General features: G+C 36.0%; 1 protein-coding gene and 1 long non-coding RNA gene across 14 annotated transcripts in view; one reads left to right on the top strand and one right to left on the bottom strand.

Moving 5' to 3' along the window:
- Positions 1 to 26,618, bottom strand: part of COL19A1 (collagen type XIX alpha 1 chain) — a 179,456-nt gene that overhangs the window by 27,143 nt on the left and 125,695 nt on the right. For all 12 annotated transcript variants that reach the window (XM_064412323.1, XM_064412330.1, XM_064412329.1 and 9 more), the window contains 19 exons: positions 26,321 to 26,374; positions 21,832 to 21,894; positions 21,021 to 21,065; positions 20,032 to 20,067; positions 19,101 to 19,136; positions 18,938 to 18,991; positions 16,906 to 16,959; positions 13,505 to 13,558; positions 12,183 to 12,272; positions 11,498 to 11,542; positions 11,307 to 11,384; positions 10,371 to 10,406; positions 10,220 to 10,273; positions 10,078 to 10,131; positions 7,781 to 7,822; positions 6,675 to 6,728; positions 5,771 to 5,824; positions 2,596 to 2,649; positions 1,631 to 1,684 (listed from right to left, as the gene is read on the bottom strand). In XM_064412323.1, coding sequence (XP_064268393.1) covers positions 1,631 to 1,684; positions 2,596 to 2,649; positions 5,771 to 5,824; positions 6,675 to 6,728; positions 7,781 to 7,822; positions 10,078 to 10,131; positions 10,220 to 10,273; positions 10,371 to 10,406; positions 11,307 to 11,384; positions 11,498 to 11,542; positions 12,183 to 12,272; positions 13,505 to 13,558; positions 16,906 to 16,959; positions 18,938 to 18,991; positions 19,101 to 19,136; positions 20,032 to 20,067; positions 21,021 to 21,065; positions 21,832 to 21,894; positions 26,321 to 26,374 — 1,011 coding nt within the window. The remainder of the gene's footprint in view (positions 1 to 1,630; positions 1,685 to 2,595; positions 2,650 to 5,770; positions 5,825 to 6,674; positions 6,729 to 7,780; positions 7,823 to 10,077; positions 10,132 to 10,219; positions 10,274 to 10,370; positions 10,407 to 11,306; positions 11,385 to 11,497; positions 11,543 to 12,182; positions 12,273 to 13,504; positions 13,559 to 16,905; positions 16,960 to 18,937; positions 18,992 to 19,100; positions 19,137 to 20,031; positions 20,068 to 21,020; positions 21,066 to 21,831; positions 21,895 to 26,320; positions 26,375 to 26,618) is intronic.
- On the top strand, positions 3,523 to 6,610 carry LOC135296244 (uncharacterized). Of its 2 annotated transcripts, none has more exons than XR_010358313.1 (3): positions 3,523 to 3,725; positions 3,837 to 3,961; positions 6,556 to 6,610. It is a non-coding gene; the product is annotated as an uncharacterized LOC135296244 (long non-coding RNA). The 2 variants fall into 2 exon arrangements; XR_010358314.1 differs by having other exon boundaries at positions 3,810 to 3,961.

Genomic DNA, 26,618 nt, shown 5'->3' with positions numbered 1-26,618 from the left:
GTTTTTACTGTAAAATATTCATCCATTGTTATGTGTATCTCTGCCTGCTCTGCTATTATGTACTGAATTGCCTATATTATACATAGCTGCTGAGAATTTTTCCCAGCAGAATAATGGGGTCTGTGGATAGTAGAGAGCTGCAAACATTTCAACATAAAATTTCCCAAACAATCTTTTCAAAATCTTATCACTACAATTCAGATAAATACACTATATAATTTGGAACAAGTCTGTCAGAATTTTTCACTGGCTTTGTTGGCCCTTATTTAATGTATGTCAGTGATACAATTAAGTCACAAATCTAAAATTACTAAGGTGGCAAAAATCAAGCTAAGTGCTCAATGCCAATAATTAGCTCAGCAGAAAAATATAATTCTTACTAAACATTTATACTAGGATAATTTCCAAATGGCCCTGCTAATTGTTAGAAATTGTCAGCTTCCCAAGAGTGGTTTGAAGAACTTCATGGGGAACTAAAAATCCTATTAATTTAGAAAGCACATTATGTGATCAATTCTCAAGTGTCTCCCAGATGAAGGACAGAGGAGAAATTTATTGGGGCTTTATTTCAGTTTACTTCATTACTCTTCAGACATCTGACTTTTTCCACTTTTAGAATGATGAGACACAAGCTCTAGAGCAGGGGCTTCTCATTCCCACCTGTATGTGAATTGTGAACAAAGATCTATCAAAGACTTGTGTTTTGCATTCAGTTAGATAAAAAGGAAATAAGTGGGGTATATTTTTTTACTGTGATCTGCAAGGGGACAACTCTCATTCAAATTTTGTACTGAAATAATTTCAGAGCTTTACAAAACAGCTTTCTTTCTTAGTCATACCAAAGTTTTGTGGGAATTAGCATCCCACACGTGGACGTGGCAGTGCTATGCCTGGAAATTTCCGGAGTACTACTGAAAGAAAAGCTATATTCATACACAAAATGTAAAAGTTGTCCCAGAAAGTATTTTGCAGCAAAGTTTGTCTCTGCTGTTTTGCTCTGAAGTACCCAAGAAATGAATTTGACCTTATAATATCAAGTTCTTGATAAAAGAGCACATAAAATTTTGAAAAAAGCAGTTATTTCCATATATGTATATATAGATATAAAGAATACATACATACATATATATAATATATGTATATGTATATGTATATGTATATGTATATGTATATGTATATGTATATGTATATGTATATGTATATGAGAGTTTAAATTAAATATAAAGGAAGCTTGCATATTTTTTCAGAATAACTAACAACCAATAACTTTCAGTGCTTGTACAACTATATTGAATATAATATTGGTAAAAGAATGAGAAGCACAGCAAGAAGTCACTAGTCATATCCTATGTCAGAAACATATTTTCACTTTCCTAAACCTTATATAATGTGTTATGCCTGAAGAAAATTCTCTGCAACTTAAATATACCACAAGGACTGCACTTCAAAATGTAAGCCCACATGCACAGCACCGCTCAGGGAAAGCACTTGTTGTGAAACACAAATAAAAATTTGAAATGTGTGCCACATTCTTGTTACCCTTGCATTTGTTTAAAAGACCCCCAAAACACAGTGTAGTGGGACTGCAAAACCTTCACAGACCTGTGCCAGGATTAAAAAGAAGGAATACCTTTTCTCCTTTTGCTCCAGCTGGACCGGGATGTCCAGGTCTTCCTGGGACTCCCTGCACAACACAGAATTGTTTGCGTAAGTTAGGAAAAAATGACACACAATATTTTTGTAGTGTCACTAAGTTTTTAAACATGCTTTTTGAAGGTAGTTTGTACCTAATTGTACTTCTCCTTCAGGTTTAAATATTTCTCTTCTCTTTGACACAACAGTGTGTCTTCCTGACAAGTCTTTTGAAGGGTAAAACTCGTGTTCACTGTTGCATTTTCACCTTGGCAAATTAAATGTGGTGACCCTAACAGGCACATCTTGATAATCACGTTTTACTGCTAAATGCCAAGTTATGTATTCCACATTAAACTTCTTAAATGTGCTACAATTTTTGAAAGAAATATTAATATTGTCATGAAATCTAGGAATGAATAATGATCCATCCCAATTCCATCCAATATGTAGAAAAGAATATTTGAAAACATTTCAAAGAGGACCTCTCCCAGTAATACCAACAATTTTAATGATGTATTTCAATGTCTTTAAATATTGTCAGCTTTTTCTCACTCTTTGGTTTTGAATTGTGAAACCAAGTAATTACTTTGTTTTTGCACTAAGTTTTTTTTTCAGAATTACTAGCTGGAATTATTTTTAGATTTTATTACTAACATGACTCTAACTTGGGTAAAAATACACATTTCACTACAAGTTTGCACATCATAAATCATGTAACCTCACAGACTCACAAGTAATGTCAAAACTCCAAATCTATTTACGTCCCATAAACTTTGAGTCCAGACAATTATGGTATTTTCAGTAACATCAACAGCAGTATAGTTTACTTCACTAGAGCCAGAATGGGTAAGATTTTATTATTACTCTACTGAAAGATAAAAGAAAGGACTGAATACATCTAGGCAGTCATAGCAAGCCCTACAGAAATAAATTAGATCACAGGTGATACCACACACTTACAGATGGGCCACTGGGTCCTGATACACCTGGCAGTCCAGGAGCACCTTGAAGACCCTGCAGATTGAAAGAGCAAATGTCTAGTTCCTCTCCCACTTATACTTCAAAAATACTTATATTCAGCATGTCCAGCAATACTATACCTGCATCACAGTGTACTTTCTTCTAAAATGTAGGCATTATTTTTAGTAATGTCTAAAGAAATAACCATGTCTAAAGAAATAACCCTGCCACCAGGTGGGGAGGAGAACCAGGTTATCACTGAACCAGGTTAGAGGCAAATTCTTTCTTTAGTGATAAACACCACTTGTGCTTCATTCTTTCACATTTTTAGCCTATATTTTGTAAATAGTCTTGTCCTTAGTTGTGCAGGTAAAAACAGATGTCAAGCTTTTCCCTAGAAATTAATTTTCTATTTTCTTTTATTAAAAGGTTTGTTTTTTGTTTTTTTTTTCTTTCTGGTAAGAAGACATTTAAGCAGGCTTCTCAATATTACCTGATGCTATCTAAATGAAAAGGTACTTTCTGCTTCATTTCTGGTTTGGCTTTTTGGTAATTGAACATGACATTTTACATAGTATTTAATGATCTGCTTTCCTGCTTGTATTCTATTTGATTGTCTGAAAATCAATGGACTCTAGTATTGACTTACTAAACATAACAGCTGTGCAACTCACTACAGTGGAGAGAGGTGGGATTTGGGACAAGCCTGTATGTCACTGAGTATCCTTCCTCTGCCACACCAGGCCCAGGTGCAGTTTTAGACATGTGAAAGTGATGTACTAATGAGAGCTAACACCCTTGGTTCTCCCTATAATCCACAAAGAGAAATAGATTCTTCCAAGCAGTGATTGATTTCACCTGTCCACCCTCTGACAAGAAAAATCCCCTCAGAAGAGGCATAGTTCTAATTTGAATTGCAGTGTTTAAGAAGGAATGGCTAAGGAGGCAACCTAGAAAGCCACTGTGGTCAGGAACCCTTAAACTGGTGCTCTGAGGAAGAGACTGAGGGAAAAACTTCAGAGAGAAATAAATCAGCAAAAAATATAGAGATGGAGAGACATTGATTTTTCTTTCTTGCTCCTACACACAGAGGACATTGATCCACCTCTGCAGCTTTTCAGAGTGGCAAGGTAACTGCTAATGTGCTCTCTGTTCCTTTTGAACTCCCTTACTCTGATGGTACATTTACATGAAAAATTAATATGAAACCAAAGGAACATCTTTGGCAATTCTTACTACAGATATTAAAAAAACCTCCCCTGAAAAAAAGGAAGTGCTTTGAAAATGAAGATAACAAGTTCAACAAAGATTAAAGGGTGATTGGAAAGCATATGGAAGTTAATGAGCATATTTCAAAGGGCTTCAGGTAGGCTTCTCTATATTTCTTCCCATTCCAAAAAAATGATCAAAATAAAAGTATTGAAATTTGTAAAAGAAGTTACTTTTAAGATGTTTTCATACATGTTTCTGAAAAAAAGATTCATTTGTACTCTCACCACGTCATAATCAGAAGCTGCTGCAAAACATTGAAAATATAAGAGTTCACCAGCTAAGGATTTCACCAGCTCTCAAAAGGTGAAGAAACATATGAATAATGAATTTATTAACACATCATTAATGAAAAATATACAATGAATTTTCTCTATACTCCTTTAAAAAATCTGCCAGTCATAAACTTGCTGTTAGCTCATTCACTTCTTAATTCCCTGCAATATCTTATTTATTTTCTCATCTGTTTAATAGTATTTGAATTGTCAAAATTGTTTTGCTAATGCCTCATTCCTCCTAGGGCTGACTGCTAGAGGCATCCTACATGGCACAAAGTGTGTTACTCTCCCATTTATTTTTTAAGTAAAATTCTGAATGAAATTTGCTTTTGGCTGCCCCATCCTTTTAGTTAATATGAATTTCTGAATTTCACCTCAGGAGGCACATGAGTTGTGAAGTCTATATATCATCTGAAACCAAATATATATGTAAAATATATATGTAATGAGCTCTATATATCATATAAAACAAAGAAAAAAGTAATCATGATACTTTAGGCTGATAACATGCTAAAATCCAGGGCAAAACAGTAGAAGGAGCTGTATCTTTTTTTTCCACATACAGCTGTGTACTTTTGTAAGCCAAGAATACTGATTAATACTTTTTTTTTTTTTGAAACTATTCTCTTATTCTACTACTCTTTAAAAATTCTTAAGATATCATGGCCTTAGTGCTGAAGAAATGTGAAATGCTTATAAAAAATTACAAACCCCTCAATCAATACACTCTGAATTCCTTTCGTATTTTTCAGGTGCTGTGTCTTGTAAGCAGCACTCCCAAATTAAAAGAGAGTAGCATGTATTTAACACCAGTTAAGTATCTTGGAGTTTCAAAGTGCTCACCACATACTTTTTAATGGGCTACTTATTCTTACTCCTAAGTTGGCTAAGGCCACTAAGAAATTAATTTATTTATCCAGATTAATTTGATTAATAGCTTCTGCTGTGGTGATTTTCTTTTTGTTTGTTTTGTTTTGTTTTTTTTTCCACTGATATTGCTCTTGAAATGTGCAAATATTTCAATTGAAAATGAAAGCTATAGCATTTATTTTGGATTTGGAACCACAAGTCATTTGGATTTTTTTTCCTTCTCCATAAACACATAAAAATAACTCTAAGAATGTAACATAAGATACAAAATATTGTAAATACTTTACATTTAGTGTATTCAAATATTTTTCAGTTTCCACTTAACAGTAGTTGCTGTTATTAGTGTTCCCATCAGATTATTTGCTTAATGGAAAGTTTTCAAAAGTGAATTCTAAAGGGGAACTAACAAAATGAAAGCAAATATGTTAAAGACACAAAGTATTTTCTGAAACTATTTGGCATTAGCCTATTTATTGCTGTATACTATATCCTTAAAGATTAGCATGTAAATGTATGTGAGCCTTTAAAATATACAAATGAGCAAAAATTCACTGATGAAAATCAAATTAATGTTATTTAACTGAATAATAATATTCAATCCTATTGAAAAATCAGAATCAAGGGCTACTTATAGCACTACATTACTATCTCAGCAGTTTTAAAGAACTAAATAACATTCTCTGCATTTCACTTTCAGTCTTGATCTTTACTCAGGTTCAGATAAGAATGCTACCACTGTAGAAATGAAATTATTTTACCTCATCTCCCTTTTCTCCCACAAGCCCAGGAAATCCACGTTCACCTTTGTTTCCCTATGAAAACATAACATTCAAATAAATATTTTGTATTAGAGAACAGTGACTTTCATGCTCTGTAGGGCATTTTATATACATTCAATAAATGCTAGCATGATGCCCTTACAGCCATAGTGCCTAAAACACAAAGCAAAGGCTGAAAACCACCTGAAAACTTTCAAATATGCCTCCTCACAAGGTGAAAGGAAATGAGTGGTTTGCTCCTAGGAGGCAAGATACTCAAAAGACACTGAGATGGAAACGTTAACACCAAAGAGCTGGAATGCTTGCTGAAATGGAGAAAGTTCACTTCCATGGAATTAGTCCCAATGATAGGAGATATCTGTATGTCAAACCATGTGGCTTTTTATCTTATTTGTTTTTTATGAAGCAGGATTTTGATTGCTGTCAGTGATACTTAAAAGTCCCAGAGAAATGGCTGTGTTGCTCCTGTGGGAACAGGGTGCAAGGGCCCAGGGTTGGTCCAGCTGTGTTGTACACTTGAGAGAGACATGGGAAGTTTGCCTCTTCACTTCAGGATTCTCGTGTGCCTGACTCACCTAAAATGAGTCTATAGTTAGCAAAGCACTGCTGGACAGTCAGATCTGAGCCAGCTTTAATGGAGCCATGACACAGAAAAGCTATCTGGGCCTGGGACTCACCTCAGGCTATTTTGCTCACTCAACCTAGACAAAAGACAAATTGACACATGAAGAGGATTGCAACATAAAAATCATTTGAACTTTTAGGCTGCCCAGTGCTGCAGGGATATGGATGAGACAAAAAAGTCAAGTCTCGCAAAGGTAAGAATCTGTCCTTTTGCTTTTAACAAGAACTAAAGCAATGAAGTACACTCTTCAAAACTTACTTTTGGTCCTTCTCTGCCAGGAATGCCTGGAGGACCTCTTGTGCCAGGATCACCCTGTGGAGCAGACAGAAGATGAAGTGACAAATAAATATTTTTAGGACATAGATCTGATCCATGCAGATTGATCTATGCACGCTGCTTCCCTCCTGCCTTTCTGACCAAGCCTCCATTTTTAACACAAAGCTTTCTCTTCAGTCCTTTCTCTCTTCTAAACCATGTACTTCTTCAGAGAGACTTCCTTGTTTTCCTCCCCATCTCGCACACTCTCTACTCAAATCATGCTAACACGTTTTTAGCTTTATTTTGGACAGCCCCAGACACACCGTGTTTAGGTTTGAGCATCTTCCTTGCAAGGATTACTTAGAGGTGAACGCTACTTGTTACTCCCTCCACCTTCAAATCTGTAGTTATTTAAAAGTAAATGACCCTTGCATTGCTGAGAGAGCATTTGCCAGCTAAATTGTAGTCATATGGAAGTGGTAACTGCAAAACACCGAGAAATGAAAAATGAAGCATAAAGAAGCAGCAAGAGGAGAGCTCTGACAAGAAGAGCATGTACAGCAGAAAGCACAATTGCAAACAAAAAAAAAAAGAGCTAAAATAAATCAGATTTGGAAATGAGAAAGTCAATAAACCCTAAGTACATGTATTAATAAAGGACAGTAGAGATGATGTGTGCTCTTCATATTGAAATACTCCTGAGCCCAATTTTCATTTCGGAATATTGCAGAACACTCCAAATTTCATTATTTTTCAAAATAATATCTTAGAAATCCTAGACTATTTTCCCCATTTGGTGTATTACAGAAATTAATGCTACAAAGTGAAGTGGAAAACGGTATATTTGTAGCAATTCATATTCTGGGCTGGATAGGTACTTGCTGGCTACTACCTCCCTTGCTGTTCAAACATTATTTTGAAAAATTTCTATAAAATATATTTCTTGAGTATTTTTAAAAAGAAAACAAAAAAAATCACAATACTATTTTAGGCTAGCCCTGTAAGCCAGAAGTGAACCTATAGAAGCTCTCAAGTGCATGTGTTTGTTTAAAAAGCATGTTTATAGCAAAAAAAAAAAAAAGACATTTAACCTCTGAAAAATTTACCTTCAGTATAGCACCCATGTCTCCCACAAGTGGAAGTGCAACCTGAAATTAAAAAAGGCATCTGCAGTTAATGTTTTACAAAGCACTACTAATTCTGATGTGTTTTCATTGCTTCTAAATTTTATATCATTACACATATAACTGATTATATATATATGTTGGTTGAATCTACTTTTTAATGAAAAGTTAAATGAGAAAACAGATTTTCAGATATAGTTAAATATCACAGTCTATCCAACCTATCAATTGTAATTCTTAACTATAAATGCAATTAAATGTCTCAAACCATGACAACAGCATAACTCCTGAACATACTAATATTGTTTTTGTGGCACATCAGCAATAGCTCAATGTTACTGGAATGTCTTGTATTCTCACCTGATTATCTTACATTATTTTCCTCCTCCTTTCTCCTAGGCTTTGACTCTGCTGTCAACTGTAGCACAAATTCTGGAGATGCCAAAGCTAACTTCAATAAATTAGCTCAGATACTGGAAATAATCCAGCTACACCAACAAAAGCAACATATGCAATATTTTTTCCTGCCATTAAGCATTAATAATTAGTGTGTAACTCTTTCGTGCCACTGCTAAACTGCTACCAATACTAAAGCTGAGACATTTAAAGATCAGTCAGTGGATCTATACTGTACTGAAACAGATCCCAGATTTCCAAGACCTGCCATTTAATTGATATTTAAAGACTCCCTGTTAAAAACTCATTGCCCTGGTTGTCATCAACTTAATTTACAGACTCTCTAATTACTAATTCTAAGTTTGTATGGCAATTCCTTAATCTAAAATCATATTAATCCTATACTATAGGATTAATAGGGCATACTATAAAATTAGACACATTCAAAATAAGGTAACATTTTTTTTTGTTCAGCCTGTTTAAATTCTTTCCATCTTGAAGAAGAAAAATAAAATATAAACACTTTCTTTAGCATATTCCAAAGACTGCCAGTTAAAAACAATGAGTGTCAATGATCAGTTCAAGAGATGCACTGCTGAATATAATTAACCAGAAATATAATCAATACACCATCTGCAGGGTGGCATAACCACCTCTGAAAGCCGAGTTGTTTTTTAGGGTGAGACAACACCAACTAGCACAAGTTGAGGACGCTGTTATGTAAGGTGTGAGTCCATCCTCTGCACAGAGGTAAACTGTACTTTGGATCAGCTGCTCTTAAAAACCTGTGACAAGACTTGAAAACAAAAAACCTACACAGCCTGACTTTTCACCCTTCTTAGGACATTTTTCAGCTAGGCAGCCTATTACCAAATCACCTGCTGGTCTTCCTACTGGACTAGAAGTGTAATTTCCCCAGTCTCTCCTCTTTTCTAATGTTATTATTTTAGCTGCTCTACCAACGTATGGCACAGAACCCCCAACTCTCAGTGTGGAAGGGTCCCAACCCCAGCTGCAAAGGGCACATGTACGAGAGCAAATCAACTGCATTTGTGCCACACAGCTCCCCTGCTCTGGGTGTAAGGCAAGTCCAGCCCAACTGAAAACACACTCTCCAGAGTCATAAATCTGTGTGTTGATCTCTGAATAAGTGTATGATTTATGCTGGGATTTTGAAAGTGTTAAAATGGCCTTAATTCTCCAGATTTTACTCCTGCTTGCTACATCTTCCTGGAAAAAATATTCTTTCCAAAGAGAAGAGTATTTCAAGAGAGCAAAAGGCAATAATTATCCTGTTGTGAGTTTTACCATTTAGACCTGTCTGTTTAATAGCAGCATCAAATATTTTACTTCCATTTAGTTTGCAATGCACTGTGCCTTCCAGACTTATTCTACTTATGGATTTCGGTTTTCATTATTAAGCACTTTATCCTCATCTGTCTCGAGTTAAATCTTGTTGACTTCAGACAGCCTCTGAATTTTGATTACATCTTCAAAAAGCAAGCAATCTTTCCCACTCCAATTTCAGTTTTATCTACTTACCCAAATCAAATTAATCACTGACAAGAACTGAGCATGGGAGAGACCTCTTTTTCCAAGTCTGACAATAATCTGTTGACACTCAGATCCATGATTTTTGATAAGCATTAACTACATGATAACTAATTCTAAGCATTTTTTTCTTGCTTAAAGAAACATCATGAACACAGTCTCAGTTTTATTGAGGCCAAGTGCATAACATGACTGTTTTCCTGTCTTTCCCCAAGTATTTCTACTTTATCTTCATATCACTGGTTCTTCTAGGCTTGCTATGCTATCTCACCTTACATAAATTTAATATATTTGCACCAAAGCAAAAATAAAAGCTTTCCCTGTATACGTACAGGATCACCTGGAGGGCCTGGTAGTCCTGGCTTTCCATCTCTTCCTGGAGTGCCCTAGAAACAAATGGAAAACTTGATGGCCTTAAATCATTGATGTGGTACACATTACTTTTTCTTGTATATATATAAATCTGTCACTTACATTAATACCAGGGGTACCTGGAGCTCCTGGTAATCCTGGAGGTCCCCTAGGGCCCTAAGAGAACAAAAGGTCATTTAGGATATAAGAACTCCTGCAAAATTCTTAAACTAAATTAATGTTTTTTGTATTAAAGAGAAAACTCATACCCTACCTGCACGCCTGCTGATCCAGTTGGACCTTTAGGACCCTGTAAGAAAACTCCAAATAATCAGTAGTTACACTTTCTGGGATAAGGGAGATGAACTTCATTTAAAAACGCTGAATGTGGGACATTTGTGCAGTTTTCACTTTGAGAAAGGCTTATTTTAAGGTTTGGCTTTAAATCCACACGTAATTTTGCCAAAGTTAGAGACATCAAGACTTTGTGAATGCCCATTTTTTTAGGGCAAGCATTTCCAAAAATTAATGATCTGTGGTATTTAGCAAGAAGATTCATTAAAAAAGCTAATGAGCAGTTGAATAGAAACAGATAATTTACATATAAATGGGTAATTTTTAAAATTTAGATTTGAAAATATTGTAACTGAAAAAATGATCTTTAAGTATTATTATTTTAGATTAAGACATTCAGGGTGAATGCCTAGTCACCTTTCACAAATATTTTCCCTTTATACCAGTGCACTGTCCATAAACTAAATTGTATCAGGTGATACCCATTGGTTGACTGAAGAGAGATTGCCTCAGTCACTGGAGTAAAACTCCTGCAATAACATCTACCACATACCAGGTACACCATCAACATCAGCAAATTTTTTTACTGAATACTCTGAAGGAACTGCAGGTGGCTTTATTTAAAGGCATTAAAAAGAAAGAAACCTGGGAAACAAGCTGAATAACTGAAACAGTTATTGCTGTACAAATGATTTACTATGAGTGCCTTAGATGTTTGTGTCAACTTGCTTCATGTTTGGATTTAAACTGCACAGCAACCCCTGAAGCAAACTGGGAGTTGGGAGTCAGGCCAGAAGGAAGTTCATGGCTTTTTATTGTTTTTTATTTGTTTTTTTTTTTATTGCTTTGTTTGCCTATTGCAGTTGCTCAGTGATGAACAGTGAGAAGCCCAAATTCTGGGTGTTGGTTTACTTACTGGTGATCCCTGAATGCCTATTCCAGGGGGCCCCATCTCCCCAGGTGCTCCCTGTACACCAGGTAGTCCTCTTTCTCCCTGTGAAAGGCACAAGGCTTTCCATCACAACAACTCTGAAAATGTAAACTGCCATATTATCTTAAAAAAAATTAAAAATATTTTTAGAAACAGAAATAATGTATTTGGCATACCTTTGGTCCCCTTGGACCTGGGTTTCCAGGAACACCAGTTGGACCCTAAAAGAAACCCAAAACAAAACAAAACAAAACACAAAGAAACCAAGAAAAAAAAAAAAAACCAACAAATTATGTTTTGAAATCCAGGAGAATAGATGAATTTAATGGCCAAAATTAGCCAGCCCTTATAAATAAACTATGACAAGTTTACATACCTTGTTAGTGCCAGTACCACTAGAATGATATGTGACATTATCACTATTTCTAGACTACACTAATAGACCAATAGACTTACACTGTATTTTAATACTCTTATAATACCACTGTAAAATAGATTTTGATTTTGAAATTAAAATAAAAAATATTTGCTTTGTGGCTTTAAACTGGAAGTGACTAAGTTTAGATTAGTTATTAGGAAGAAATTCTTTACTGTGAGGGTGGAGGCACTGGAACAGGTTGCTGAGAGAAGTTGTGGATGCCTCATGCCTGGAAGTGTTCAAGGCCAGGTTGGATGGGCTTTGAACAACCTGCTCTAGTGGGAGATGTCCCTGCCCATAGCACGGGTTGGAACTAGATGATCTTTAAAGTATTTTCCAACACAAACCATTCTGTGATTTCTTTCAGTGCATAGTGAGAATTCTTTCCCAGTTGGCCCTGCAGAAAATAAAGTCAGGAAAGATTTTTCAGGTTATGGACTTACTGGTGTTCCAGGCAGACTCAGTCCAGGAGGCCCCATATCGCCTTTTGGACCTGGATGTCCAGGTGGTCCCATAATTCCACCAGGGTCACCCTACAAAATAAATTTGAATCACTAAATGAAATGTGAGGATTTTCCCCTATGAAAAAACTCTAAATAGTATCAAGTTTATAACAGAAAGTGCCAGTACTTTGAAAAGATGTAGAGAACAAAAAATACCCTCATATTTTCCTTCAAAAAGTTACAGAATTGGAGACGTGGATCATATAACCATCATTAGTAACCAGTATTCTCTTGGTTTTCCATGCTTGCAATTCATCTGATCTACATTTCTTGTTCCCCAGGCTACTAATATGCAGGTTGTCATTAAATCCTGCCAACTAATTCATAGCAACAGCTGAAACAACAGCTGTCTCTCCCCAGCTATCAACCACTAGTGCTAAACCTGGGGTCTTCAGTGTATTCCTCTTTACACCTCTGCTCTTATTTCAATACATGCAGTGTCTCTTGTTCCACATGGCTAAACTCTGCTGCTTATGCAGTAAAATTGTGCCTTTTGTTATGCTGTCCTCTTGCCTTGCAGGCTCCTGCAACATCCTTTGTGACTCTGAATCTACCACTTCCCATTTGGCAAGATGAGTACATTTTTGTCCTTGTTCCAGTAATTTTCTCTGCCTTTCTTTCAGCTCACTTCTTCAGACTGGAGTTTATTGGTTCCCCTTGTACCCCACAGTGTATAAATACCACAACACATCACATAGCTCAGAGCACACTTTTTTCTCCTTCTTTACATTTAGTATATACACACATAATTTTTAGCTCTTGCTGATGCAGCTGAATTCTAACTAAGGGATTTCTACACAGCAAAATACAATGTCCTAAGGAGATCCAGCCTCAGCTTACATCTGAGCCAGTGTAGCTGCCCTAGAGCTCTGCCAAGATGAATATGTCTGACTGTGAAGTGGGATTTTGCACATTAGTCTGGATAGGACACTAGCTTGAAAAGGTTGTTCTGTAGTCAGGACCTGAAGTGACATTTCTGCACACCACAGATTTAATGTAAGGGCACAGTCCAATCTCTTTGAAATATTACTTAAATTATTCATCTAAAGAGCAGCTGGGTTGCCAAACTGGCCTGAACCATCTCCAAATGCAAAGATGTTTCTTCTCCAAGACACAGGGGGTTGCTGATGGTACATTTTAAAATCACTTCACACAGCAACCACACACACAGATGCACTACAGAAGAATGGAAAGTCACTCTTGAAGTGAAAATTTAAAATGCTTCAACATATCAAGGTTAATAAAAAACACTTAAAACATACCTTGTCTCCTTTAATTCCTGGGTTTCCTGGTACCCCAGGATCTCCTGGTAAGCCCTGGAATTAGTAAAAATATAATGGTATGTTTTTATAGCTATTCCCTTAATGGTTTTATAAAAATACAGATGAAAATTAGTATACACTGGAATATTTACTGTGCATTAGTACTGACCCCAAATGTTAAAGACTATAAATTAATGAATGTTTTCATAATTAAATATATAAATAATTTTTAAGTTAAAATGTCATAATCTAGATTATGTTCTGGACCCTATAGGGGCAGAATTGCAGAGACCAAAAGGTTTATTTCTTCTATTTCAAAGTTATTCCAAGTCTTGAAAATCAACTGTTTTTCCAAGGAAAGAAGTAGCACATAAAAACTTGAATTTTAAGTATGTGTCTCATTTTTTTTTGCCCATGGAGGGCTGCATGATTTCTTGTACTAGTTAATTATTCAAACTGGTATCTTAAAAGCCTCAATTAATTCATACTCCTTCACATCGGTTAATCCAACAAATCCCTTTAAATGTTTTAGATATGTAATGGACACTCAAACATTTTCAGTAAATAAAGTTTGTTCCAGCCTTTCTTTTGTCTAAATCTTCTATCTTTCACATTTTGATTTTAACTTCAGTATTTTCCCTTGTCCTTTTAATGAAGGATTTTTTTATAAATGCAGAGAAATGAAGACAAATTAAAAAGATTAACATCTAAATAGAAACTATTAAATAACAAGTAAGGCTTAATTGGGTTCTCTCACAACACTGCAACAAATACAGAAAACTTTTTCCATGACCCTTCAATGTTATTCAACCAACTATTTAGTCAAGCATTTTGTTAAAAATACCAGTAATTTTCACAGTAAAGGATAAAATTGCCCAAACTAACAGTAAAATCTTAGTATGAAATCTAAGATGGACTGAAAAATGAACTCTCTAAGAAAAAGACTAGGAAACACATATTGTTTTAATTTTTCTTCTCAGTGTAAAACACAGTTTTGTGCACACTGACATATGACAGATGACAACATTTTCATGCCAGTAGTGGATGTTCAGCAGCTGTGTTTGCTTTCTCTGCTGCATTCTGTACTTAATACAGACAGACAGCTACTTGTTTCACCCAGGCATCCAAATTAAAAGTATAAGAAATAAAGTACCCTAATGAAGAATATTCTGCTTATACCAACACTAAATCATTATGGAAATGCAAATTTATGCTTACTGATCATGGCCTACCCTATCACTTTTTGGTATAAAATACATACAGCCCCTCTTCTCTCTCTTCTTTTCTAAGGATTTCCCAAATTTATTTTTTTTTGGTTGGGCCAAGCTCAAGTGGTTTCTTAGGAAAAGAAGTAATCTTAATCTGCGGGATGACTCTTTGACAATGTAAGTTAATGTAAAACAATTTTTCAAACTTCCATGATTTTCATTATACTGCATAAAATGAATGATTATATTTTTAATCTATCATGGTTCATCTTTGGAAGATAAAAAAATAATGAGCTTATAGATAAGGACAATATCTCTATAATACATTTAAATTTATGTTTTTACATACTAGAATTGTGTGCACAGAGAGGAGTCTTCAGGATCATCTATATTTAGGACTTATAACTAGTGTTTAACTAGTATTTATAACTAGTATTTATCTGTTCATAATGTTCTCTTGATCAAAGATCCATCAGAACACTTTCAAAAGCAGCAACTATGAACTCAAGTGGGATGATGGCAACACAAGCAAGAGAGAAATTATTATTTTGTTGTCTTTCACAGTAGGATTGGTGATTTATACATAAAAGAAGGATTACAAACTTTTGAATAGATGATAGGTAAATCAGACATGACTGAAAAAACATATGCCTCAACTGAGCAGGAAAATGAGATATAATAAGATTGTCAATTAGTAACACAGTATTAAGTGACTACATGCAAATTTAAATACTAGTGGTTTTTTCCCTTGTCAAGAGCTGAAGATGCTGTATTGTACTGGTCACCTTGCTTATATCTCTAAGACTTCTAATAGGTCACCAATAAAAAGTCTGCCACTTCTGTACCACTCAGAATGGTATTTAAATCTTAATAAAGTAAATGGCTGAAAAGTCAAAATAAAAGATTCAAAATAAGAATCTTCTTCCACAATGTAGTCTCAGAGTGTGTGTAGAAAGTCCTAAGACAAAATGCAGCAACACCATCTTCTAGATGCTTCTGCTGGTAGAAAAAAACAAAACCACACACTCAGAGTAATGACTGAAAACTCAGTTTTAAGTGAGTTGACGAATAACTAGGCTAAAGATAAGTTTTTTATAGTCTGCTTTTCTTGATCTCTTTCTCAAATCTAACCACTCTTACCTCCAAAATGCTATTTAAAACCATTTTATGGCTTATGGAAGAAGGGAGGTACAAAATCCAAGAAGGGGTGCCACTTGCAAGGTTATGTGACACCACTAGTGTTGTGGACTGAATGTGGACTGAAACACAGGGAATTAGGCAGAAAATAGTTGCCTGCATGCTGAAAGAGGAATTGTGCCATAATTTGGAAGGGAGATAGGCAGCCACTGCCCCAGGAGAGGCTTCTGCTATATCAAATCAAATACCCAGGGCACTTTCAAGTTTAGTACAATGGTGATTAATAGTTTAAGATGTTTCCTGGAGAATCCAGAATGGGTTGATATTTTACTCTTGCTCTTCCCAGAGGCACAAGGGTTACAAGTGTGCTGGATCTTGGGGTAGGTGCCTCCCAGTTTGAGAAACTAGCCAGGAGACCCATCAGGCTGCTGCCCAGTGGCATAATTGCTACAGGGACACTAAAACCCCCATGAAGGAGACCCCCACCACCTTGTCCAATCAGTTGGCAGACCCGAATGTGGAGCACCCAAAAGCACAATGACTACAGGACATTCCAACTCTGCTGAGAGGTATCACTGCTTGACACTCCCAGCCCACCAGTGTCACACCCACAAGCACACTACATCTCTGGGAGCTTGCCCAGTAACATCTGTGCCTGGTACAGCTGCACAACACAACCCAAGAGAACTTGTTGCTTTACCATCCCAGCCAAGCAATGATCTCCTGGCTGGAATGGGAAGCCAGGAGCCAGCTAACATAATGCTAACAGGGGAACAAGGGAGAGATAATCAAGAAGGGTAAAAACTCTCATTTCAGTGACCCCAATAACCAGATCCACTCCAGGCTGCAAACACTGTCAGAAGAACGATACAGATGGTTTACAGAAACTCAAATAATGGCCTGTCGAGGGAGGCATCCCATCCTACTGTGCTTTAACACCTGATAGCTACAGTACCACCCACAAAAAGAGCAGCTATGGTGACTTCTGTGGCACTGCTTCACTGGCTAACTGCTCACGCACTGCGGCTACAGCTGGAGAAATGGCACAATACATACAACTTCTCCTGGCAGTCCCCTGGGTCCAACAGGTCCTGGAGGGCCTTGCAGTCCCTGTGAAATGATATAATACACACCTGAGGTAAAAGTCCATCAACTACTGTAATATGGTGTAAAACATTCTTATATGTAAATATATTAAAACATCAGGTATTAATTCATTAATTATAATTTATTAATTATAACATTTATTAATATTTTAATAAGTATATTAAAACATCAGGAATTATCTTCCACATAGAGTAAGAAGTAGAGAGTTTGCTCATTCTCCCTTACTCTAACATTTAGTTCAGTAAATCTTGTGGACTGATATGTACAAAATCCAAAGTATGTATATAAAGGAAACACCTAAACGGAAAGACAAAAAAAGAGAAGAGAGTAAGATTTCAAGAATCATTTTTATGACAACAATTTTGAGGCTTCTATAGCCACATCCATTCTCACTGGGCCTTCTTTTCATGAATTAAAATTCAGATACTATCCAACATGAATACTGTTGAGAGGCAGTTAGATTTAATAATTTCTAATTCTATCTGTGTTTGATACAATTCAAGGCATCATGAGGGATTCCCAAAAATGTTTGTGCTTCAGTTACTTTCTTCACAGAATCACACAATTGTAGAATGGGTGAAGTTGGAAGCAACCACAGTGGGTTATCTGGTTCAACCTTCCTGCTGAAGCAGGGTCATTCTGGAGCACATTGCACTTTCTTCCAGTGAGGGAGACTCCACAACCTCCCTGGGCAATTTGTTCCGTGCTCAGTCACCCACACAGTAAAGAAGTTCTTCCTTATCTTCAGGTGGAACTTCCTGTGCATGTTTCTACCCATTGCCTCTTGTCCTATTGCTTGGCACCACTGGAAAAAGCCTGGAAATTTCAACACCACTGTTTAGATACTTAGAGACAATGGTGAGGTCTCCTTCCAGTTGACTTTTCTCAAGGCTGAACAGGTCCAGCTCCCTCAGTCTTCTCTTGTAAGACAGATGCTCCAATACCTTAATCATCTTTGCTCTCCACTGGACCTGCTCCAGGAGCCCAGAACTGGACACAGCACTCCAGATGTGCTTCACCAGGTCTGAGTAGAAGGGCAGGATCACATCCCTCAACCTGCTGACCATTTTCTTCATGCACCCCAGGACACCACTGGCCTTCTTGCCCACAAGGGCACTGCTCGCTCATGGTGGAGCCCACCAGGCTCACCAGGATCTGATGGTTCTTCTCCAAAGAGCTGCTTTCCAGCAAGTTGTCCCCTATGTTTATTCCTCCCCAGGTAGAGGACCCTGCACTTTCCTCTGTTGAGTTTCAGGCATTTCTTCTGTGCCTATCTCTCAAACCTCTCCTGGTCCCTCTGAAGGTTGCACAGCCCTCTGGGGTATTGGTGACTCCTCCCAGATTTTGTGTTATAGGGAACTTGCTGAGGAGGACTCTGCTTACTCATCCAAGTCCTTGATGAGCCAACTAAACAAGACAAGGCCCAGTAATGGACCCTGGTGGACACTACCAGTGACAAACCTCCAACTAGACCCTGTGCCGTGACTATGAGCCTCTGGTGTCTGCTGTTCAGCCAGTTCTGAATCCACCTCACTGTCCAGTCCATGCTTCCTGAGGTATGCCTGTGAGGACAGATTCAAAGCCAGGCCATGACTGCTTTAACATTACCTGCTGTCTCACAGGATTAAACAAAGAAGCTACTGAAGTACTGGCAGTGGTTACTCCTTGAATTACCAAGGCATGAAGAGAATACATCCAGCTACCAGAGGATTTCTAATTGCAAAATGGGTGCTAATATTCTCAAGTGAAAAAATAACACCTGAGTGTTGCTTAAATATTCCTTTCTGTGTGACACTGAGAGCAACAAGAACTTCATGTAAAACATAAATGTTATGTAAAATAGCCATGATCCAAGCACAAACTTTTGATATAAACTATTTTCATTCTTTACCCATGAATACTAAAGAGTTGATAGCTGTAGAGTCCTCTTATATAACAGCATAGAATTCAATTGTTATTGGATGAAATAACTTTCACTTACCTTTGATCCTGGATTTCCAATAAGACCAGGTGGTCCAGGATCTCCCATTTCACCCTAATGATTTTGTTTGAGAAAACAAAGAAATTCCAAGTTTACTGCTAAGTCTCCCAGTATCAGCTATGCATCCTGACAACATATACAGCATGTACAAATCCAAAAATACCTTATTTCCTTTTGATCCCTCCATTCCAGTCTCTCCCTGAAAATAGCAAATACAACTATAAGAAGTTAGAAATTTAAGTAGGATCAAATAAGAGTTTTGTTTGCTACCTTAAAATATTGTAATACTGTTTGCTATGTTAAATATGGAGAAAATATTAAATACTTTCCGATGCCTTTTGCAAACTCTGAAAGACATAGCAACCTAATTATTTTGCAAGTTTTCCCAATGTTTTAAAGGAAAAAAATTTGAAAACACTACATTTCCTTAACAGCATTTCCAATCAAAAGGCTATTCTTCATCACTGCATCTCTTCTGGTACCCAGTATTCAGCTCCAAACCCACACATTATTACAGTCCTATTCTGATTATTATAATATGTTAACCACAAATATCTCAGCAACCTTGAGTTTTATATTAAAAGGCATAACTAGCTTTTGTCAAATATCATAAGAGAGGATAATAATTAATTATAAATACATAACATAGGTAAAGAGACTCTTACAGAACGAGCGTTCTGAAAATTTGTCTCAAAATTAGAAAAAAAAGTTATGTACACATAAAATGGCTGGACAAGAACAGCCTGATGTTAAATGCCATGCTGGTGGCATGAAAACAGTACAGATCAAGCCACATAAAGCTTTCTGGAGAAGCTGAAAGAAAGAACCTTCAGGGAATAAAAAATGTATATGCTCTAAACTGAGTTCATGGACAGTACAGTAACAGAAATGCTGAAAAACAGGGCACCTCTGTTTTTTATTTATAACCTTGGAGGCTTTGATGCACACGTAAGAAGGAGAAAATACATATGCTATCTCACATAACCCCTGCATCTAGTGGATGTCTACAAAGAAAAGAATTACAGAATGAACATTGTATGACAGTAATCTCAAATGTACATTATTCACAGCAGTTCAAAGTATGCTACACTTACTGGGTCTCCTTTGTCCCCTTTTTCAGAAGGCTCTCCCTAAGGAAAAGTAGAAAAGACGTTAACAGATTTATTTGAAATGGTAAATAGCACATATGTCTGATTTTGCTGAAGAGGCCTGGAAAATGTGGCTATTTTAAAACTGTCTAAAATACAAGTATACGTACTACAAAAGTTTACTTGAGAGATTATGTTGATTTAATGCCAAGACCATGACATCTATGATCCTTTCAAGCAGGAGCACAAAGGAGGGTCAGGAACATGAACTAAAGAGGGTAATCATGCATCTAAATCTGAAAAATTCTCAAACACAGGTTCTTTATAACACATAAAATCATAAATCTGTTATATCAAGGGAGTAAAAATACTGTTTCTGCCTGCATGAAAACTATTTTTATAGGTATGACCAAAGAAACCAGGAAACCTCACAGCTGAATGGGAAAACACCTATTAATCAGTAGAACTATGTACAGTACACGTTCCTAGAAAAGTAGAATACACGTCTGTTCCCAGGTAATACCTCCTGAATCATACTGTAAAATTTATGCTTAAACTAAAATATACTCAATTAGAATGTTAATGTGAAAATTTTAATAATTTAAAGCTTCTTGTTTTTTCATATAGATATTGAAGATCATATTCATAACTTGAAAAAGTATGACTGTCACCTAATTAATGAGGCAGCCCCTGGTCATAAACTTATATAAAATAATTTTAAATTGGTATTAAGTAAAAGTCTAAATGCTTTTAAAGCTAAGGGCTTTGTGAGCTGTAGAACAGGGAAATTTACTAACCTATGTAAATAGCCTCCCAAGAAGGGGCTTGGATAAAGTACTGAGGACATTTAGAGACTGACAACTTTTCCCATATTTTCCCAATATTTTTTTTTGATCCCCTGTATATTTTACAATATTTCATTCATAATCAGTTTATTGCGTCAACTTCTAGTCTTCTAGTAAACACATGAGCACAGAAGAAAGGAATTAACTCACCTTTTCTCCTTTTGCACCAGTCATTCCCAATTCTCCTTTTTGACCCTTTAAAAAAAATTAAATATATTTAAAATCTTTGTATTTTGGCAAATGTAAATAACCCTCTCCTCTTCTTTAACTGTACTTTGTTCTGTGTGGGCCACAAAATCTTAAAACCAAGCTTAAACAGCTGCAAATGAATTGAAATGGCTGCTTTCTATAGAAGATCTGCAGGCTTCTCAATAAAATGTCAATTCTGTCACATATCCAGAGCACCTGTCTCTTTTCCTAAAAGTTTGAAAGGCATGCAATTGTTAAAATATTGGTGAGCTGTTTATACAGGACAGATAATGATAAACAATATAGTGCCATATGGGGTGGATTCAGAATTAGACTTGCACACAATTTTTAGAGGCTGCCTAGGAGTACTTTTTGTATAGAAAGTCTCATCATTACAGACAAACTGCTTTAAATATTCATTATTTACTATCCAAAATACTTGTTGGATATTTCAACTTTTTCAGAGTCTTTCCCACATAACTGGCAGGGCAGTTCATTTGATTTCTCAGATGGCATTATAGAAACCATACATAACTCTTTCAGCATTTCCCTTTTCTATTTATGCTAGAGGAGAAAGGATCACATGTTGCCACTGCAGGATAACACAACGAGTTGGATGTTGGTCTACACAGATAAAAGTGCCAGTCATCTCAAAAATCTATTCCTTCAAAGCCTATTGGGATAAATCAAATGAAATGCACTGTGTTGAGGGTGGCAGGGACAGGGTGGGTAGGCACTTTGAAATTTCTCCAAATTCATCCCAAATGCTTACAACGTCTCCCTTCTGGCCTTTAGGTCCAGGGGTCCCAAGTACTCCGAGTAGTCTTGTATCACTCTGGAAAGAAATATCAGCACAAAGATCAGAAAACGTCACTATTTACTTCCAGTAACAATTTATTTACTGTAACAATTTATTGTAATTAACCAGTTGTAAATTCAGAAGTCCTACTTTACTACTAGAAAGGGAATAATAATAAATGCCTATGCAGTACAAGCAGGTGGTGTTGCAGAACACATCCTTTATCATGAATTCACACTCTGGCCACACTAGCAGAAAATGAACAAAAGCATAAAAGGGAAATGTCTATGTGGACTATTGCTATGCAAATCTATGATTTTTTAAGTTCAACACAAAGAACATATTTTTATGCTCATTGTTACAATGCATTTCTCAAATATGTTAGAAAAGAAGAAAACCCCCAACTTCCATGAAAAAGAACCACAAGCTTTCTACTTTTGAGCACCATGAAATGTAAAAAAACCATAGAACTAATGTAAGTTTACTACGGTAGTAAGACAAAGGAGAGGGAACAGGCTCCTCCCATTGCTTCTCAAAGAAGACAAACTTAAGTACTAGAAGGTTCAGGTTCTATACATGCTCAGCTGTTATTGCACTGCATTTATTTATTCTTCTGTACAAGGCAAAGACGCAATAAAACACAAAGCAAATGGTTTCCTTTTCACAAAGTCAGACGTCCTAATGGGAACATGTTTCTTTGCAATGACAATGGAAAAAGAAAAAAAACCCCAATAACCCTGAAAAATGAGTTTCAGTCAAGACCCAGGTAATCTCCCAATCCTAGAACACATGGGTTGAGCAGGAACCCTGAGTAAGCCAAGTCCCCTTGCCACAGCCCAGTTTCCATAGCTCTAAAATGGGAAAATATCACAAAGAATAAAGATGACATTTACACTCTGTTAATATTTTCAGAAGATAGTAACTGAATATCAATTTAAAAAAAATCAATAGTTGTTTTAGAAATGCTAATTTCCTGATGGATTCTCCTTAATATTTAGGGTTTGTAACACTGTGAGTATACTAATTATCAAAACCACCTTCAGGACAGATGCAGATACCCAGATACCTGAGAACTGAGGAGAAGTAGTTGACTACCACTGGGCTGATCATCCAGGTGTCTGTTACCATGAGTACACTACAACTTGTGATTTATACTGAGTTATGCTTTATTTTTTGCATATATGGAGGAAAAAAAAAAGGGGGGGGAAAGGCTTTTAGATCAAAGAACTACCCTTATGTTCTTTGCATTTTTATAGGTAATTTGCTTATGTTCTTTGCATTTTTATAGGTAATTTAAACTCAAATGTGAGTAAAATACACCAAAGCAAAAAAAAAATCTTAGAAAGTTAATAATGAATTATCCCATAATAGTTTAAAAATTACTACAAATTATAACGATTCTGAAACATTTCCTGACCAGATTGTGTTGTAGTTTCAATTTCTTTGCTTTTTGTTTTATTTTTTTTATTTTTATATGTTGGAGAACATTTTTGATTAAACTTATCTACATGCCCTTTCCAAAGATATTTAGAAGCAAGTTCAGCTAAATGACCTTATATCTACATATGGAAAACTGGTAAGTAAGAAGGATGACAAAGAGAGGCCTTGAAAACCCAAGCAAAAGATAACAGAGGTCTGAGAGTACAAAAATGCAAATCCTGAGGCATTATGTACCCATCTCTGAAGAAATGTAACATACAGGGCAGAACTAGTTTCTTGGCAAAAAGAAGAGAACAAAATGTGTTTATTGAACACAAGCAAAGCATCTGATTCATGCTGAAAATGCAAAGAAGGAATATAAAAACAGGCACACAGGAAGAATGAGGGAAGCAAGGCTCCAGCACCATCTCCCACCCCATTAAGGATCAATGCTACTACTTATCCTCAGCAGGTTCCTCTCACCTTCATTAAAGAAAGACTGCTGATCTTGGCTTGCTGTTCAGCACAATTTGCTGCTGCAATCAGCAATTGTATTTATAGTGCTCTTTCACTGTATACATGGATCAAGTAAATTATGCTTTTAAAGGCTTGCGCTCCAGCCTTCTTAAAATTCCCACTGATAAAGTGATTGATGCTGACCCAGAAAAATTCTGGTTGCAATAAATTCTTTAAATACATTGTACAATTACCAATACTTATTACAGAAATCAGAAATTACCATACAGCAATCAGAAAAATTGCAAATAATCTGATAAGAAATAGACAAACTAGAGAAACAAAAAAACCCATTGTTAATTATGATGGGTCTTCAGAGCCACCACATTTCTTGGTATCAGTTTCTTATGGTTCCTAAAAATACCAACACAAAGAAGTGATACTAATATTCTCAGGGAAAAAAAAAAAAGTGTGAAAATACTTATAACGACTAAAATGTGGTCAATAGCTAAAACACTTGAAACACCAAACTGAAAGAAGACCTTGTGACATCCTTGAGAACATGGATAAAATGATGGAAGATAGCACCATTCCCTGTGCTGTAAGGAGCCTCAAAAACCTCAGAGTATGACTGAAATATCATTTCACCAATGATAACTGAGGCACACTGCAAACTCAATACTGGAATGTGAATAACTGCTTGATGTCTCCAAGGTGCTGTGGGCAAAATCAGCTTCTGTCACAGCATGTAACAGCATGGAGGAAAGAAAAGTTACTGGTGCATACATCTGCCTAAGTGATTCAATGGCAAAGCAGAGAAGCTGTTCTTTTCTTTGAAGACCTCTTTGTCTTGTCCTTGATAGAAATATCTCAATCCCATTGTAAAATGTATAGGGTTTAATATAATTGTTGTTGGAGACTTAAGTTGACTCTAGGAGTCAACTTTAACTAAAAGTTTGCATATTTAGAACCTTCTACTTGAATCAGAAAGCCAGCTTGTCTTTCATCTGGAATCAAACAGCATTTCCTTGTTGAACAGTTAATTGCTTATGACAGAGTCATTAAAATCTTCAAACTAGACAGCTGAAGTAAGAAGAAAGTTGATAAGCCACCCAGGATTTAAAACATAATTAATTTATAGATACATACCAGCTGGTCTATATTTTTTCCAGAAGATTGTTAATTAGGAAATATTAGCCACCTTAAGATTACTTAGAGCCTTATAATCATAATTATATAATTATAAGAAACATGAATTTTGGAGACAGATGTGTGTCATTTCACTGTTTGTATTTCCTCTTGCAGAATTAACCCTGAAGGGACCATCAGGATTAAAGTGATTGATAAGGCAGAGGTGGGGAATGAGTTAAAAAAAAATGGTGTCAATAGAAGAAACAGTGCTGGCATCAGTAAAAGCTCTTTGGCAGGAAAAAGAAACTGGTTAGGAAACCAAACGTGGAAACCAAAATATGTAAAATTTCAACATCTATGTGTGAAGCAGGAGACCAAATACAGGAACTAAGTCTCTAGGCATAAAAAGTGCTCTATGCTTAACTCCTAATACATGCTTCTAAGGTGATATATGGATTTGGGATGGATTAAATATCATAATTAATATCAAAGAAATCACTTCAGTGACAAAAGCAGCTGGAAAGGTATGTTTGACATGAATTTAACTCCAGAATCCCTGTTCAAGGAAAGATTTTAACATTCATCTGGGAATGTTAAATAAGAAAAATACCCTGAATACATGTGCATTTTATTCATGTATAGTTAATGCATTCTAATATTAAAATAAATTAATTCCCTCCAGGCTTGACCTGCATGACTTAAGTTGTGATACACACATTAACCACTGTACTGGGGAAATAATGCTGCAGTAGTGCATCTTGAATTTTTGAACAAAATGGTTTTCTGATCAGAGAGGTTGCATACTCCCAAATCAATTAAGTAAACTTCTCTATTCTTATACAATGGCAGACATTACCACAGCTTAAATGACTTGAAACACCTGCAATAAAAATGCAAAAGCTCTGTCAAGTTGAACACAGTCCTATGCAATTTTAACTTTTTTTTTTTTAAGTTCTTTTAGCTCCAGGTGGTTTTATAATTGACACAGTATTTTTATTAGTCTGTAATACAGACATGAGGACAATTCTCATGGACTGCTGGCAGATCTTTTCATAATTATGCCTCCTTGTCTTTCTATTCTACTCTTAGAATCATGATAGAGTTGGTCAAGAAAGAAACATCAAGTAGAGTTTGAAGCAATTAGGTTTAGAAATGGGGAGCAGCTAGGTGGTCCACACATTTTCTTTCTGAGTTTCACCAGTCAAAACAAGTAAGTAGAAGATGGATGGGAGGCAAGACACATGGCAGCAAGACAGATGCCACGGCAGGAATGTGACTGGAGTGTGGACTGAAACTTGTAAAGGGATGCAGAAAGGGGGCAGGAAAGAAATTCCCTTTTGAATTAATTTGGAATGTGGCTTGGAAAGTGTTTGGAATGAGGAATCAAAATAGTAATTTCTACCTTAGATACTACTTAGTCATAAACCCACACAGACACCAAATGAAATCTCCATACCTCATTATAATGCTTGTTCAATGAATCCAGGATTCCTTTAAGTCCAGATGGGCCCTATATGGAAAAATATGCATCAGAAGGTCATTTTAATTTAAATATTTTTATGTTTGATTGCATATCTTTTTTTTTTAAAGAGCAGTGGAGAGGTAAAAGGTTTTTGATTTTTTTTTAATGTACAGTAAATTATCTTCTGTAACTTCATTATTTCTTTTTTCTGGCACAGAGGAAGAAGAAAGTTTTTAAATCTCTGAATTTTGAGAACCAGCAACTTATTTTCAAGTGAATTGGTCAGTCAGAG

This window comes from Passer domesticus, chromosome 3 (assembly GCF_036417665.1).
Source record: "Passer domesticus isolate bPasDom1 chromosome 3, bPasDom1.hap1, whole genome shotgun sequence".
Lineage (NCBI taxonomy): Eukaryota > Metazoa > Chordata > Aves > Passeriformes > Passeridae > Passer > Passer domesticus.
This window is presented reverse-complemented; position numbering and strand designations above follow the sequence as displayed.